At 43.0% G+C, this 13,558-nt stretch overlaps 1 protein-coding gene across 2 annotated transcripts in view; it reads right to left on the reverse strand.

Annotated features, from left to right (window-relative positions):
• anapc10 (anaphase promoting complex subunit 10) overlaps positions 1–13,558 on the reverse strand; it is a 52,397-nt gene that overhangs the window by 18,118 nt on the left and 20,721 nt on the right. Inside the window, exons 4-5 of one of the 2 annotated variants that reach the window (XM_043699058.1) lie at positions 2,269–2,389; positions 412–987 (exon numbers count right to left, since the gene is read on the reverse strand). In XM_043699058.1, coding sequence (XP_043554993.1) covers positions 967–987; positions 2,269–2,389 — 142 coding nt within the window. In that variant the 3' untranslated portion in view covers positions 412–966. Of the gene's footprint in view, positions 1–411; positions 988–2,268; positions 2,390–13,558 lie in introns of those variants that run through there. The other variant, XM_043699050.1, reaches the window with a different exon arrangement.

The following is a 13,558-nucleotide window of genomic DNA, read 5'->3' on the forward strand; positions in this document are numbered from 1 at the left end:
TGGCAGGAAGAATAGAGGAGTTGAATATTATTTAAATGGAACAGGACTGCAAAAAGCTGCAGAACAGCGATTTGGGAGTCCTCATCACAAAAAGCAAGCAACAAAGTTCAAAAGATAATAGGGAATGGGAGTGGTGTGTTGGTTACTATTTCAAAAGGAATGGAGTATAAAATTAGGTAGGTTTTTCTAAAACTACATAAGGCTGTAGTCAGACCACAGCTAGAATACTGTGAACAGTTTTGGGCCCCTTATCTAAGGAAAGATACAGACATTGGAGGCAATCCAGAGAAGGTTCACTAAATTTATTCTATGGAGGGACTGTCTATTAATGAGAAGTTGAGTAGGTTGGGCCTGTACTACTTGGAGTTGAGAAGAATGAGAGACGACCTTATTTAAAGAAACAAGATTTTTAGAAGTCTTGATGGGATAGGTATGGAAAGGGTGTTTCCCCTTGTGGGAGAAGCTAATACCAGAATTTTTTTTTAGGTGTTTGGAAGAAGCATGTGAACAGGAAGTTCTCTCAAAGAAGCCGTGTTATGTTGCTGAAGGGTAGTTTGTGGATGGTACACACTGTAGTCATTTTCTATTAGTAATAGAAAGGATGAATCTTCATGGTTGAGAATGCAGTGCCAATCAAGAGGAATGCTTTGTTCTAAGCGGTGTCAATTTTATTTCATTGTTTTGGAGCTGTCCTCATCCAGATAAGTACACAGTACTCCATTACAATGCTGACTTGCACCTTGTAGATGGCATGTGGAGTTCAGAAAATCAGGAGATAAGTTACTGCAAAGTTCCAGTTTCAATGCTTGCTCCTATTCTGGTTTATCACCCTCTTTTCCTGTATGCACATTCCTTCAGAGCCAGTCCTTTTTCCCCTGAGCTTCAATGTTGCTCAGTTACATCAAGCAAATACTGCTTGTGAGCTTTTCAATCCTCATTGTCTCAGGTGCACTCAAGTATTCCTGTTCACATGCTTCTTCCAAACACCTAAAAAAAATGACATAATATATAAAAGCACAAGGGCAGCAGGAACATAGGCACATCCTTACGTGTTGGCTGCTTTCAAAGTCACACAACCTCTTGACTTGGAAAATATCCCTACTCCATCACTGCTGGGATAAAATCCTGAAAATCCAAAATCCACTCTCTCACTAACATTCATGTGGAATTCACACCACATGTATTGGAAAGTTACAAGAAGATCACCTCCAACTTCAAGGTCAATAAATACATTTCAGATAATATTGATAGGGAATTGCAGAAGACAGTAAATTCTTTATTTTAGAGTATGGCAAGAAGATTTTTCTGTATAATCAGTTTTTGTGTGGTCTCCAGTTGGCCCTTGTTTCCTGAAGAAAGGCTTATGCCCGAAACGTCGATTCTCCTGTTCCTTGGATGCTGCCTGACCTGCTGCGCTTTTCCAGCAACACATTTTCAGCTCTGATCTCTAGCATCTGCAGCCCTCACTTTCTCCCTTGTTAAAGAATAGTCCATTTGAAAAATATCATTAAATGGCTCTCATTAAAAAAATCTTGGGACTTCAATCAAAATTATGAGTGCTCTGACATGCTTTAATATGATGGTGTTTCATGTAGCATCGCACAACTAATGAAAAAGGATCAGATTCTACTGAGGGCAGGGTAGCTGCAGTGTGTCCTCCGAAATTGGGTTTTCAAATGCACAATCTGTGACAGTGAATTTCATACCTCACTCAATGTTAAGTATGTGCTAACACAGACACTCTTACCAATTCCAATTCCAATCTCATCACATTGGGAAGACAATCCTTCTATACTTTCTGAAGGGGTACATAAAGGACTCAATTGTTTTTTTAACACTAAAACGTATCACCCTAAGCTATGATGCTGTGCACCTTTAAAGTATTTGCTGAAATGTAACCTCATCATAAGCACATTCTGCCCATATTTAGCACAGAACAAGGGAACCGAAACTTCAGTTTATGCTACTTTGGTGTCTGGTAACCCAGCCCTTAGATTTGCAGAAATGTTTAATTCGCTGGTTTGTTTACATGAATACTACAGTTTTGAAGATTTAAAAGGTGTTTTAAATGCTATGTGTTTATTACGAAAATTCACAAAGCACAATACTTGAGAGAAGCAGTCCTCAGATATTTCTTCATATGCACCATGCAAACAATGAAGATGAAAGACTGGGAAATCACTACAGGAGGGCTGCAGGAAGCTTGATAACAAGGGGAGGACTATTATAACACCAACTGTTATCAAGAAAGAGGTGATAAATTCATACCCGCATTTCTTTGAGGTCATGAAAGTTGTTTCCCACTCTGACAGAGACCTTGCTTGGAGTATAGCTTTCATCTGATTTGTAGTCTGCATAAATACATAGGGTTTTCACAGTTGTTTTCCGGCTATAAAACAATCAAATTAATCACAGTAACTGAAGTATCAGAAATACATAGCATAGCGGTCAGGTGCTTGTAATAAGAACAGCTGCCTTTTCTTTTTGTTTTTCTTAATTTAACTCCTAACAGATGTAACTGAAATCTATTAAAGGTGATAAGTTCGTTTTGATTTTATGTGCAGAAGTGTTAATTGTGGGCTAGCCTAGGAGTTGCACGTGTGGGGCCTCCAGGTAAATCTGAATGCTGCCCTCAATCAAACCACCACACATACAAGTTTATCCCACTATGACTTTGAGAAAGCAATCCAGAGTATGTCGTGAAATCTACATCCCCACCACAACCACCACCACTCACTTAGCCCAAGGCACTACAGATAATCGTGGTAATCTGAAAGCTATCTCAATTCTGACCAGCAATTCACTGCAGATTACACAAACAGCGTACTTGCCTGATTTGTACGATACAATTTCACCAGCAAGACATCAGAAGAACATTTATGTATCATAAAGTAAGTTTTGTTGAGATACTAAAAGTATCGCTGCTTTCAAATCACACGAGAATATAATTCACAATTTCTGAATCTCCATGGAAGCATAGAAATTATACAGTCATTTGGCCATCTTGTCCCTGCTGAACCAAGACACCCAGGTGTGCTTTTTGATCTCATCTTCCAGCACATTGCACATAGCCTTGCCGCTTACAGCACTTAAGGTGCTTTTTAAAAGAATTTAGGGTCTCTGCCTCCACCACCAACTCAGGCAATGAATTCCAGACACCCATCGCCTTGAGTACAAAAGGTTTTCCCTCACATTCTCTCTAATCCTTCTGCCACTTAGCTTGAATCTATAACCCCTAGTTTTTGAACTCTGCCAAGGGAAACAGGGTCCTTCTATCTACTCTATCTCTGCCACTCACAATTTTGTACACCTCAATCATAAAGGATACACCTGATCTAAAAGTCAGAGTTCTAAATTTGAGGAAGGCCAATTTGAAGGTATTCAGCAAGAACTTTCAACAGTTGATTGAGGTTGAACATTCACAGGTAAAGGGATGGCTGAAAAGTGGGAAGCCTTCAAAAATGAGGAAACAAGAGTCCAAGGTGGTGAAGGACAAAGCAGGCAGATGTAGGGAATGCTGGATGACTGGAGAAATTGAGATTCTGATCAAGAAAAAGAAGGAAGCATATGTCAGGTATAGACAGCAGGGATCAAGGGAATCCCTAGAGGACTATAAGGGTAGTTGGAATATACTTAAGAAGGAAATCAGGAGAGCAAAAAGGAGACATGAAATAGCTTTGACAAATAGAGTTAAGGAGAATCTAAAGGGTTTCTACAAACATATTAGGCACAAAAGAGAGAATAAGATCCCTTAAAGGTCAGCAAAGCTGTCTATGTGTGGAACTGCAGGAGGTGGGTGAGATACTAAATGAGTATGTTGCATCAGTATTTATGTGGAGAAGGATATGGAAACTAGAGAACTTGGGTAAATAAATAGTGATACCGTGAAAAGTGTTGATATTACAGAGGGGGAAGTGCTGGATGTCTTAAAATCCACTCAGACACAGGGAGAATGTCTGTCTGGAGCTTGCACAGTCACCCAAGGCAGGAGTTGAACCTGGGTCCCTGGCGCTGTGAGGTAACAGTGCTAACCACTGAGCCACCATGCCGCCCCAGTGACCAAGCTTCAATAACCTTTTGGGAACACAGTCTAAGATTTCCACTTCTCCGCAAGGAAAAATAAAAGGTTTTCCCAGGTGTCACCTGCGAAAAAAAAGTCTAGAACTAAATTAGACTTCTGGCCTTGCCCACAGGAACTAGTTTCTTTACATCTTCCCCATCATGTCCACTAATTATCATAAACATCTCAGTTAGATCACCTTAAACACTTAAATTAAGATGAGCCTGACCCACCATACTTCAAAATTATTTTTTCAATTTTGAATTGAACATTATGTAGGTAGTAATAAAATTAACTTTAGTTCATAAGTTTCTGGATAGTAAAGTTGTATTAAGGGAGTCAGAGTCATACAGCATTGAAACAGACCCTTCGGTCCAACTAGTCCTTGCCAACCATAATCCCAAACTAAACTAGTCCCACTAGCCTGTTCCTGGTCCATATCCTTCCAAACTTTTCCTATCCAAATGGCTTTTAAAGGTTGTAGGTGAAAGTGAGGACTGTAGATGCTGGAGATTAGAGTCGAGAGTATGGTGCTGGAAAAGCACAGGTCAGGCAGCATCCGAGGAGCAGGGGACTCGATGTTTCGGGCAAAGGCTTTGTAAATTCCTGATGAAGGGCTTTTGCCCAAAACATCGATTCTTCAGCTCCTCAGATGCTGCCTGACCTGCTGTGCTTTTCCAGCACCACACTCTCAATTTTAAACATTGTAAGTGTGCCCACATCCACCACTGGAAATTCATTCCACACATGAACAATCCTGTGTAAAAAATTTGTCCCTCATGTCTTTTATAAATTTCTCTCCTCTCACCTTAAGAAGGTGTCCCTAGTCTTGAAATCCCCCATCCTAGGAAAAAGACAACTACCATTAACTCTATCTATACTCACTATTTTATAAACTTCTATAAAGGTTGCCTCTCAACAGCCTGTGCTCCAATGAAAAAAGCCCCAGCCTCTCTCTATAATGCAAACCTTCCATACCCAGCAATGTCCTGGTAAATCTCTTCTGAGCTTGCTCCAAATTAATAATATCCTTCCTATAACTGGGTGACCAGAACTGGACACAGGAAGGGCCTAGTGAAAAAGGAATCATAGAAATGTTTTACTCTTTCAAATTTATGATCAATTTACACTATTCAATCTACTAACACTGCTGCAATGTTTTTCCTTTAATTCACCGCTGGGAAGCAAAAGGAAGAGGAAAGACTTGCATTTATATAACATCTGACAAAACCTCAGGACATCTCAAAGCACTTTACTAATAATTGAGTGCATTTGAGCTATACTCACTATTACAATGCAGCAAATGAGCCATTTAATTTGTGCACAGCGACAGATAGCAATGTGATTCATTCTTCCTTGGGATGTGGTTCTCCCTGACAAAGTCAGTTGTTGCCCTTGCCCAATTGCCCTTGAATTAAATGGTTTGCTCAGCCATTTCAGAGGGCAGGCAGAATGGAATGGAATACAGTAGGCCTTTATTGTCACATATACTTGACGAGTACAGTTACGTGGCCAATGACAGCAATGACTTCGATACAAAAGTACCTAGGCACAGCTTCTTTAGTTACAAAATTTAGACAATACCAACATAAAATCTCCAGGATTACAGAAATGAAAGCTCAGTGCAGCAAACCATGCTGGTATCTAGCTTCCAGTCTGCACAGGCCTAGTCACCACAACATGCCAGTGACATGCCATGACAGATGGCCACTGCAGTAGGCTGGAAGGTAGACATGCAGGGAGGCCTCTGCAGGCCCAAATGGGAGAAGGCTGCTGCAGAAGGTTGCCACGTCACACTGGAAGGTGCCTATGGGAGGAGGCCACTACACTAGGCCAGGAGGTTGCTATGCCATGCTGGGAGGCCTTTACAAAAGGAGGCCGCTACACCACGCCAGTTGGCTGAGACGCTACGCTGGGAGCCTGCTGCGCCAGGTCGCAAGATCATCATGCCGTGCTGGGAATCTGCCGGAGGCCATGATGTCACCAGGCCAACATCAGGAGACCGCTGCAGGGGGCCAGAAGGTCGCCATGCTACACCAGAGGAGGTCCGGAGTTGTCGCTTGCCAGACGCCAGTAGTTGAAAAGAGAAAATTAAAAGAGGAGGGAAAAAGCACCAAGAGTAAGAAGAAAAAGGAGAAGAACGGGTGCAGCAGACAAGCTCTGACAGGAGCATCCTACTCTGCCGCCATCTTATTAAGTTAAGAGTCAACCACATTGCTATAGGTTTTGAGCAGCATGCAGGACAGAACAGTACGGACAGCAATTTCCTTCCCTGAAAAGACGCAAATGAACCAACAGTCAATAACAGTTGTCATAGTCACCATTACCATGTCTAGCATTTTATTACAAAATTTACGAGTTGAATTTTGCCATGGTGGCTTTTGAATTCATGTCCCAAAGCATTCACCTGGGCCTCTGAATACTAGCCCAGTGGCATTACCAACATGTGACAGCGATGACTCATTCTAATAATTTCAACACGATTTTCTATGACTTCCGTGGAGATCACAGGTATTTGGTGACTCCAGATCAAAACAAACTAATTGCAACACCTCTATTGTGACAAATCATTTAAACAGGATAATAATCTGAAAATCTGTTTTTACAAATGGAGAACAAACATTGGCTGTGCATTCGGGGATAATACAAGAAGAGGAATAGATATTGTTCTCTGTGGCCAGGATCAAGAGTCCTGAAGGCAGTGCTGCCTGGTTTCAGGATATCTCGTATGGGCTGCAGAGGAACTGGAGTCAAAAAGTGTGGTGCTGGAAAAGCACAGTCAGTCGGGCAGCATCCAAGGAGCAAGAGAGTCGACGTTTCATGCATAAGCTCTTCATAAGCATAACAGCTTATGCACGAAACGTCAACTCTCCTGCTCCATGGATGCTGCCTGACCGGCTGTGCTTTTCCAGCACCACACTTTTTAACTCTGATCTCCAGCATCCACAGTCCTAACTTTCTCCTTGCAGAGGAACTTGGAATGATAAAGGAACGATCCAGTTGTCGTGGGTCCACATATGTGCCAATATAGACAGAATGAGGAAAGAAGTTCTGCTGAGGGAATATGAGCAGCTAAAGTCTGAATTAAAAATCAGAACCAAAAAGTTAATAATCTCCGGATTACTATCTGAGCCATGAGCTAATTGACACCGGGTCAACACACAGAGGTAAATATGTGGCTCAAAGATTGATGTGGGAGAAATGAGTTAAATTTGTGGGATATTGGCACCAGTACTAGAAAAGGAAGGAACTGTTCTGATGGGACGGGCTTCACCTGAATAATTTTGGGACCAGAGTAATCCTACAGAATCACGCAATGATAATTGGGGTTAGGGCTTCAGGGGCTCAGGTCATGCATGGAAACTAATGGCAAAAGTTTAAAATGGGGAGGGCTCAGAGGTTACTAAAACTTCTAGAACAAATAATAGGACAGAGAGTACAGAAAGTGTCAGGAATCTGACTTCAGACACAGCAGATGAGGGGACAAGAATGAGAAAGGTTGCAGTCAATGCAAGACTGAGGGCACTGTATTAAATGCACACAGTATACACACAAGGTAAATGAGCTTGCAATATAGATTGAAATTGGCAGGTACAATGTTTGATTTGATTTATTTATTGTCACTTGGACCTAAGAACAATGAAAGATTTTGTTTATGAACAGTACAAGCACATCATTATAATCAAGGACATACAGATCATAGGGTGAAGCAAAACTTAGACACTGGCATAAAGGTTACATTGCACAGGGCATGCTCTAGGCAAGATTAACATTACTTGAAGTTAGAGTCCATTCATCATTCTTAACAACGGCCGGGAAGAAGTTGTTCCCAAACATGCTGGTGTGTGTATTTAAGCGTCTGTATCTTCTGCTAGACAGAAGAGGTTATAGTAGAGCATTACTAGCATGTGCTGCGTTTTTGATGATGTTGGCAACCTTTTCACAGCAACAAGCCATGTAAATGGAGTCCATGGACTGAAGGTTGGCTTCCATAATGGTCTGGACAGAGCAGCTGCTATACCAGATCATTATACACCTGGACAGTATGCTTTCAATAGTTCATCTGTAACAGTTGATGAGGGTCCTTATGGACATGCCAAATTTCCTGACTTACCTGAGATAGGAGAGGCATTGTTGTGTCTTCTTGACCTTCGCATCTATGTGGGAAGTCCAGCACAGGTTGTTGGTTATCATTACTCCGAGGAACTTGACACTCTCCGCCCACTCAACCTCAGCTCTGTTGATGTAGTTTTTTTTTGGGGGGAGGGGAAAAGAGAGGTTTCCTCCTTTCTTTCTGAAGTAATTGATCAGGTCTTCAATGGGTATTACTGAGATATCGCTGCAAAGGGATCAGGGCTGGGAACTAAATATCCAAGGAACCACGTCCTATCAAAACGACAGAGGGGATCAGATTAGATTAGATTAAATTCCCTGCAATGTGGAAACAGGCCCTTCGGCCCAACAAGTCCTGTGCCTTGTTAGTGGGAAATGCAATTAAAATTGATAGCAAGAAGTGATAGAGAGTCAGAAGGTGTAGAATCTTCATGGGTAGACTTGAGGAACATAAAGGATGGGAGTTGTGTACAGGCCTCCTAGTGGTAGTCAGGATATAGGGAGAGGTGATAACCTAATGGTATTATCGCCAAACTATTAACCCAGAAACTCAGCTAATCCGGAAACCCGGATTTGAATCTTACAACAGTAAACAGTGGAATTTGAATTTGAAAAGAAATCTGGAATTAACAATCTATGAAACCATTGTTGATTGTCAGAAAACCTCATCTGGTTCACTAATGTCATTCAGGGAAGAAAATCTGCTATCTTCACCTGGTCTGGCCTACATGTGTCTCCAGACCCACAGCAATGTGGTTGACTCGCAACTGCTCTCTGAAATGGCCTAGCAAGCCATTCAATTGTACTAACTGCTACAAGGCCTCAAATAAATGAAACTGGACAAGTCACCTGGCACTGGAAAAGACAACAGGATAAACAGTGCTGTTGACACTGCAAAGTACTCCTCACTAACATCTAGCGCAAACATTGGGGGAGCTGTCTCATAGATTAGTCAAGCGATAGCCTGACAGCGTCATACTCACAAATTATACCTCACAGGCAACGTCGCAAACAGCACTATTGCCTTCCCTGGATTTGTCTTGTCCCACCGGCAGGGCAGTTGCAGGAGCGGGGGGGTGGGGGGTGCTCCTCAACATTGACTCCAGGCCTCATATCAATCTCATGGCTTCGGTTAAACATGGACAAGGAAAGGACAAGGTAACCTCCTACTGCTCACCATGTACTATCCTCCCTTGGCGGTTAAATCGATACTCCTCCATGTTGAGCAACACTTGGAAGAAGCACTGAGGGTGGCAAAGGCACAAAATGTACTGTGGGTGGGGAATTTCAATGTCCATCACCAAGAGTGGCTCAGCTGCAGTACCATTGATCAAGCTAGTCATATCCTAAAGCACAGAGCTGCGAGATTGGGTCTGCAGCAAGTGTTGAGGGAACCAACAAGAGGGAAACATATACGTGATCTCATCCTTACCAATCTACCAGCTGCAGATGCATCTGTCCATGACAGTATTGGTAAAAGTGATGACCACACAGTCCTTGTGGAGACAAAGTCTCTCTTTCACATCGAGAATAACCTCCATGTTTTGATGTTATCACCGTGTTAAATGGGACAGACTTCAAAAAGATCTAGCAACTCAAGACTGGGCATCCGTGAGGCGCTGTGGGCCATCAACAGCAGAATTATACAATGGGTCAATCTGCAACTTCATAGCCAGGTATATCCCCCACTCAACCAATACCACCAAGCGAGCCATTCAAACCTGGTTCAATGGAGAGTGCAGGAGGCCATGCTAGCAGCAGCACCAGGCGTACCTGAAAATGAGGTGTCAATCCAGTGAAGCTACCAAACAGGATTACTTACATACCAAGCAGCATAAGCAGTAACTGATAGTTGTGGGATCACTTAGCACTGTCTAACAGATCAGATCTAAGCTCTGCAGTCCTGGCATACCCAGTTGAGAATGGTGGTGGACAATTAATCAATTCACTGGAGGAGGAAGCTCCTTCTTCAATGACGGAAAAGCCCAACACATCAGTGCAAAAGACAAAGCTGAAGCATTAGGCGCAATCTTCAGCCAGAAACGTTGAGTGGGGATGATCCATCTTGGCCTCCTCCTATGGTCCGCAGCATTTTAGGTACCAAGTCTTCAGCAATTTCAACTCACTCCACATGATAAAGAAATAGTCGGAGACACTAGATACTGCAAAAGGTTATGGGCTCTGACAACACTCCAGCGATCGTACTGAAGCCTTGTGCTCCAGAATTTGCTGCTTCTCGAGCCAAGCTATTCTCGTACAGTTTCTACCAGACAATGTGGAAAATTGCCCAGGGTACGTTCTGTACATAAAAAGCAGGACAAATTCAACCCAGTCAGTTACCAACCCATCAGTCTACTCTCAATCATCAGTAAAGTGATGGAAGGTGTCATGAACATTGCTATTAAGCAGCACCTGCTCAGCAATAACCTGCTCAGTGACGCCCAGTTTGGGTTCTGCCAGAGCTGCTCAGCTCTTGATATCATTGCAGCCTTGGTTCAAACATGGACAAAAGAACTGAATCCCAGAGGTGGGTGAGAGTGACAGACCTTAATATCAAGGTTGCCTTCAAGTAAGTGTGGCATCAAGGACCCCAAGCAAAACTGGAATCAATGGGTATCAGTGGCAAACACTCCACTGGTTTGAGTGATAGCTGGCACAAAGGAAGATGGTTGTGACCGTTGGAGGTCAAACATCTCAGCTCCAGGACATCACACAAGTTCCTCAGGGTTGTGTCCTAGCCCAACCATCGACAGCTGCTTCATCAATGACCTTCCCTCCATCATAAGGTCAGAAGTGGGAATGTTTGCTGATAATTGCGTAATGTTCAGCACCATTTGCGACTCCTCAGATATTGAAACTGCCCATGTTCAAATGCAAAAAGATCTGGACAATATTCAGGCTTGGCTGACAAGTGGCAAGTAACATTTGTACCACACAAATGCCATGCAATGACCATCACCAATAACAGACAAGCTAACCACCGTCCTTGACATTCAATGCTGTCACCATCACTGAATTTTCCATTAACAACATGCTGGGGATTACCACTGTCCAGAAACTGAAATGGACTAGCCATATAGTCACAAGATCAGGTCAGAGGCTAGGAATACTGTGGGGCGTAATTCATCTCCTGACTCCCCAAAGCCTGTCCACCATTGAGAAGACATGAGGCAGGGGTGTGAAAGAATAGCCCCCACTTGCCCGAATCAGTGCAGCTCAAAAAACCGTCCAGGACAAAGTAGCCTGCTTGATTGGGACTACATTCTCAGGCATTCACTTCCTCCACCCAAACGCTCAATAGCAGCAGTGTGTATTACCAACAAGATACACACAGAACTTCACTGAAGATCCTCAAACAGCACCTTTCATGTAGCAGGACAAGGATAGCAAATACATGGGAACACCACCACCTTCAAGTTCCTCTCCAAGCCACTTACCATTCTGACATGGAAACATATCGCCGTTTCTTCACTGTAACCAGATCAAAAACCTGGAATTCCCTCAGTGATGGCATTGTGGGTCAATCTACAGCAGGTGGGCTGCAGTGGTTCAAGAGGTCAACTCGCCACCATCTTTTCCAGGGCAACTGGGACAAGCTCGCTGGCCAGCAAGCGATGCCCACATCCCACCAAAATAATGTGGAGAAAGAAATAAATCAGGGGAGAGAAAAGACATGCAGGACGTCAGCATGCAGGTAGACTGGGAAAATCAGAGGTATTTGTTGAATGTCTCAGATTTTTTTTGGAGCAGCTTGAGGTACAGACCACTATGAAACTGGCAATTCTGGCTTTGATGATGTGTAATGAGGGAAACTTGATTTGGGAACTCAAAGGCGAAGGAAGCCCTGGGAGTAGCAGGAATCAGATGTAATCGTGTTACAATGCGAAAAGCTAACTACCAAGACATGAGGGAGTTGTTGGCTGGAGTTGATTGGAAAGGGACACGGGCAGGGAAGACAATGAAGCAGCAATAGCAGGGGTTTCTGGGGGTAATTCAGGAGGAACAGGAGAAATTCATCCCAAAGAAGGAAAACAAACTAAGTGGATGATGAGGCTAACAAGGATAGTTGGGGCAATATAAAAGCAAAAGCAGACGATGTGGTGAAGATTAGTGGGAAACCAGAGGACTTGGAAGCCTTTCAAAATGAGCAGAGGTCAATTAAAAAAGGAACGAGGGAGAAAAGATGAAATATAAGAGATGAATTAGCTGTGAAGATAAAAGAAGATTACAGGAGTTTCTTTTAAGATATATAAAAGATCAGAGAGGCAAGAGTGTTCATTGAACGACATTGGAGAAGTGGTAACGGAGAACAAAGAAATGGTGGAGGAAGTGAATAGATACTTTGCACAGGTTTTCACTGTGGAAGACATCAGCAGCAGAACACAATTTCAAGAGAGTCAGGGGGCAGAGGTGAGTGGAGTGACCATTATTAAGGAGAAGGTGCAGGGAAAGGGAAGCTGAAAGGTCTGAAAGTGAATAAAACAGATGGACTACATCCCAGAGTTTTGAAGGAGATAGCAGAGGAGATTGTACATGCATTGGTGGTGATCTTTCAGGAATCACTGGAGTCAGGGAGAGTCAGAGAGAACTGGAAAATGGCTAATGTCACACCTCTGTTTAAGAAGGGAGGGAAGCAGAAGACAGGAAACTAAAAGGTGAGTTAGCCTGATCTTAGTATTTGATTTTAGACTTATCTAGGATGAGATTGAGAAGAATTTGAAACTGCATGGTAAAACAGGGCTAAAATAATATGGCCTCATCAAGGGGAGGTCATACCTGACAAATCTGTTAGATTCTTTGAGGAGGCAACAAACAAGTTAGACAAAGGATAGACAGTGGCAGGATTTATTTGGATTTCCACAAGGTACCACACAGGAGGCTGGTGAATAAAATAAGAGCCCACGGTGCAAGAGGGAAGATACTGGCATGGATAGAAGATTGGCTGACTGCCAGAAGGTAGGGAATGGGATGAAGGGGTCTCTTTCAGGATGCAGCTGTTGACTAGTGGAGGTCCGCAGGGGTCAGTATTGGGACCACAACTATTAATATTATACGTTAACAATCTGGACGAAGGAACTGAAGACATTGTTGCTAAGTTTGCAGATGACACAAAAATAGGTGGAGGGGCAGATAGTGTTGAGGAAGCAGGAAGGCTGCAGAAGAACTTGGACAGACCAAGACAGTGGGTAAAGAAGTGACAGATGAAATACAATGTGGGAATGTGTGAGGTTATGCATTTTGGTAGGAAGAGTCTAGATTAGAGTGGTGCTGGAAAAGCACAGCAGTTCAGGCAGCATCTGAACAGTAAAATCAACATTTCAGGCAAAAGCCTTTCATCAGGAACACAGACAGAGAGCCTGAAGGGTGGAGAGATACGTGAGGGGG

This window comes from Chiloscyllium plagiosum, chromosome 1 (genome assembly GCF_004010195.1).
Source record: "Chiloscyllium plagiosum isolate BGI_BamShark_2017 chromosome 1, ASM401019v2, whole genome shotgun sequence".
Classification (NCBI taxonomy): Eukaryota; Metazoa; Chordata; class Chondrichthyes; order Orectolobiformes; family Hemiscylliidae; genus Chiloscyllium; species Chiloscyllium plagiosum.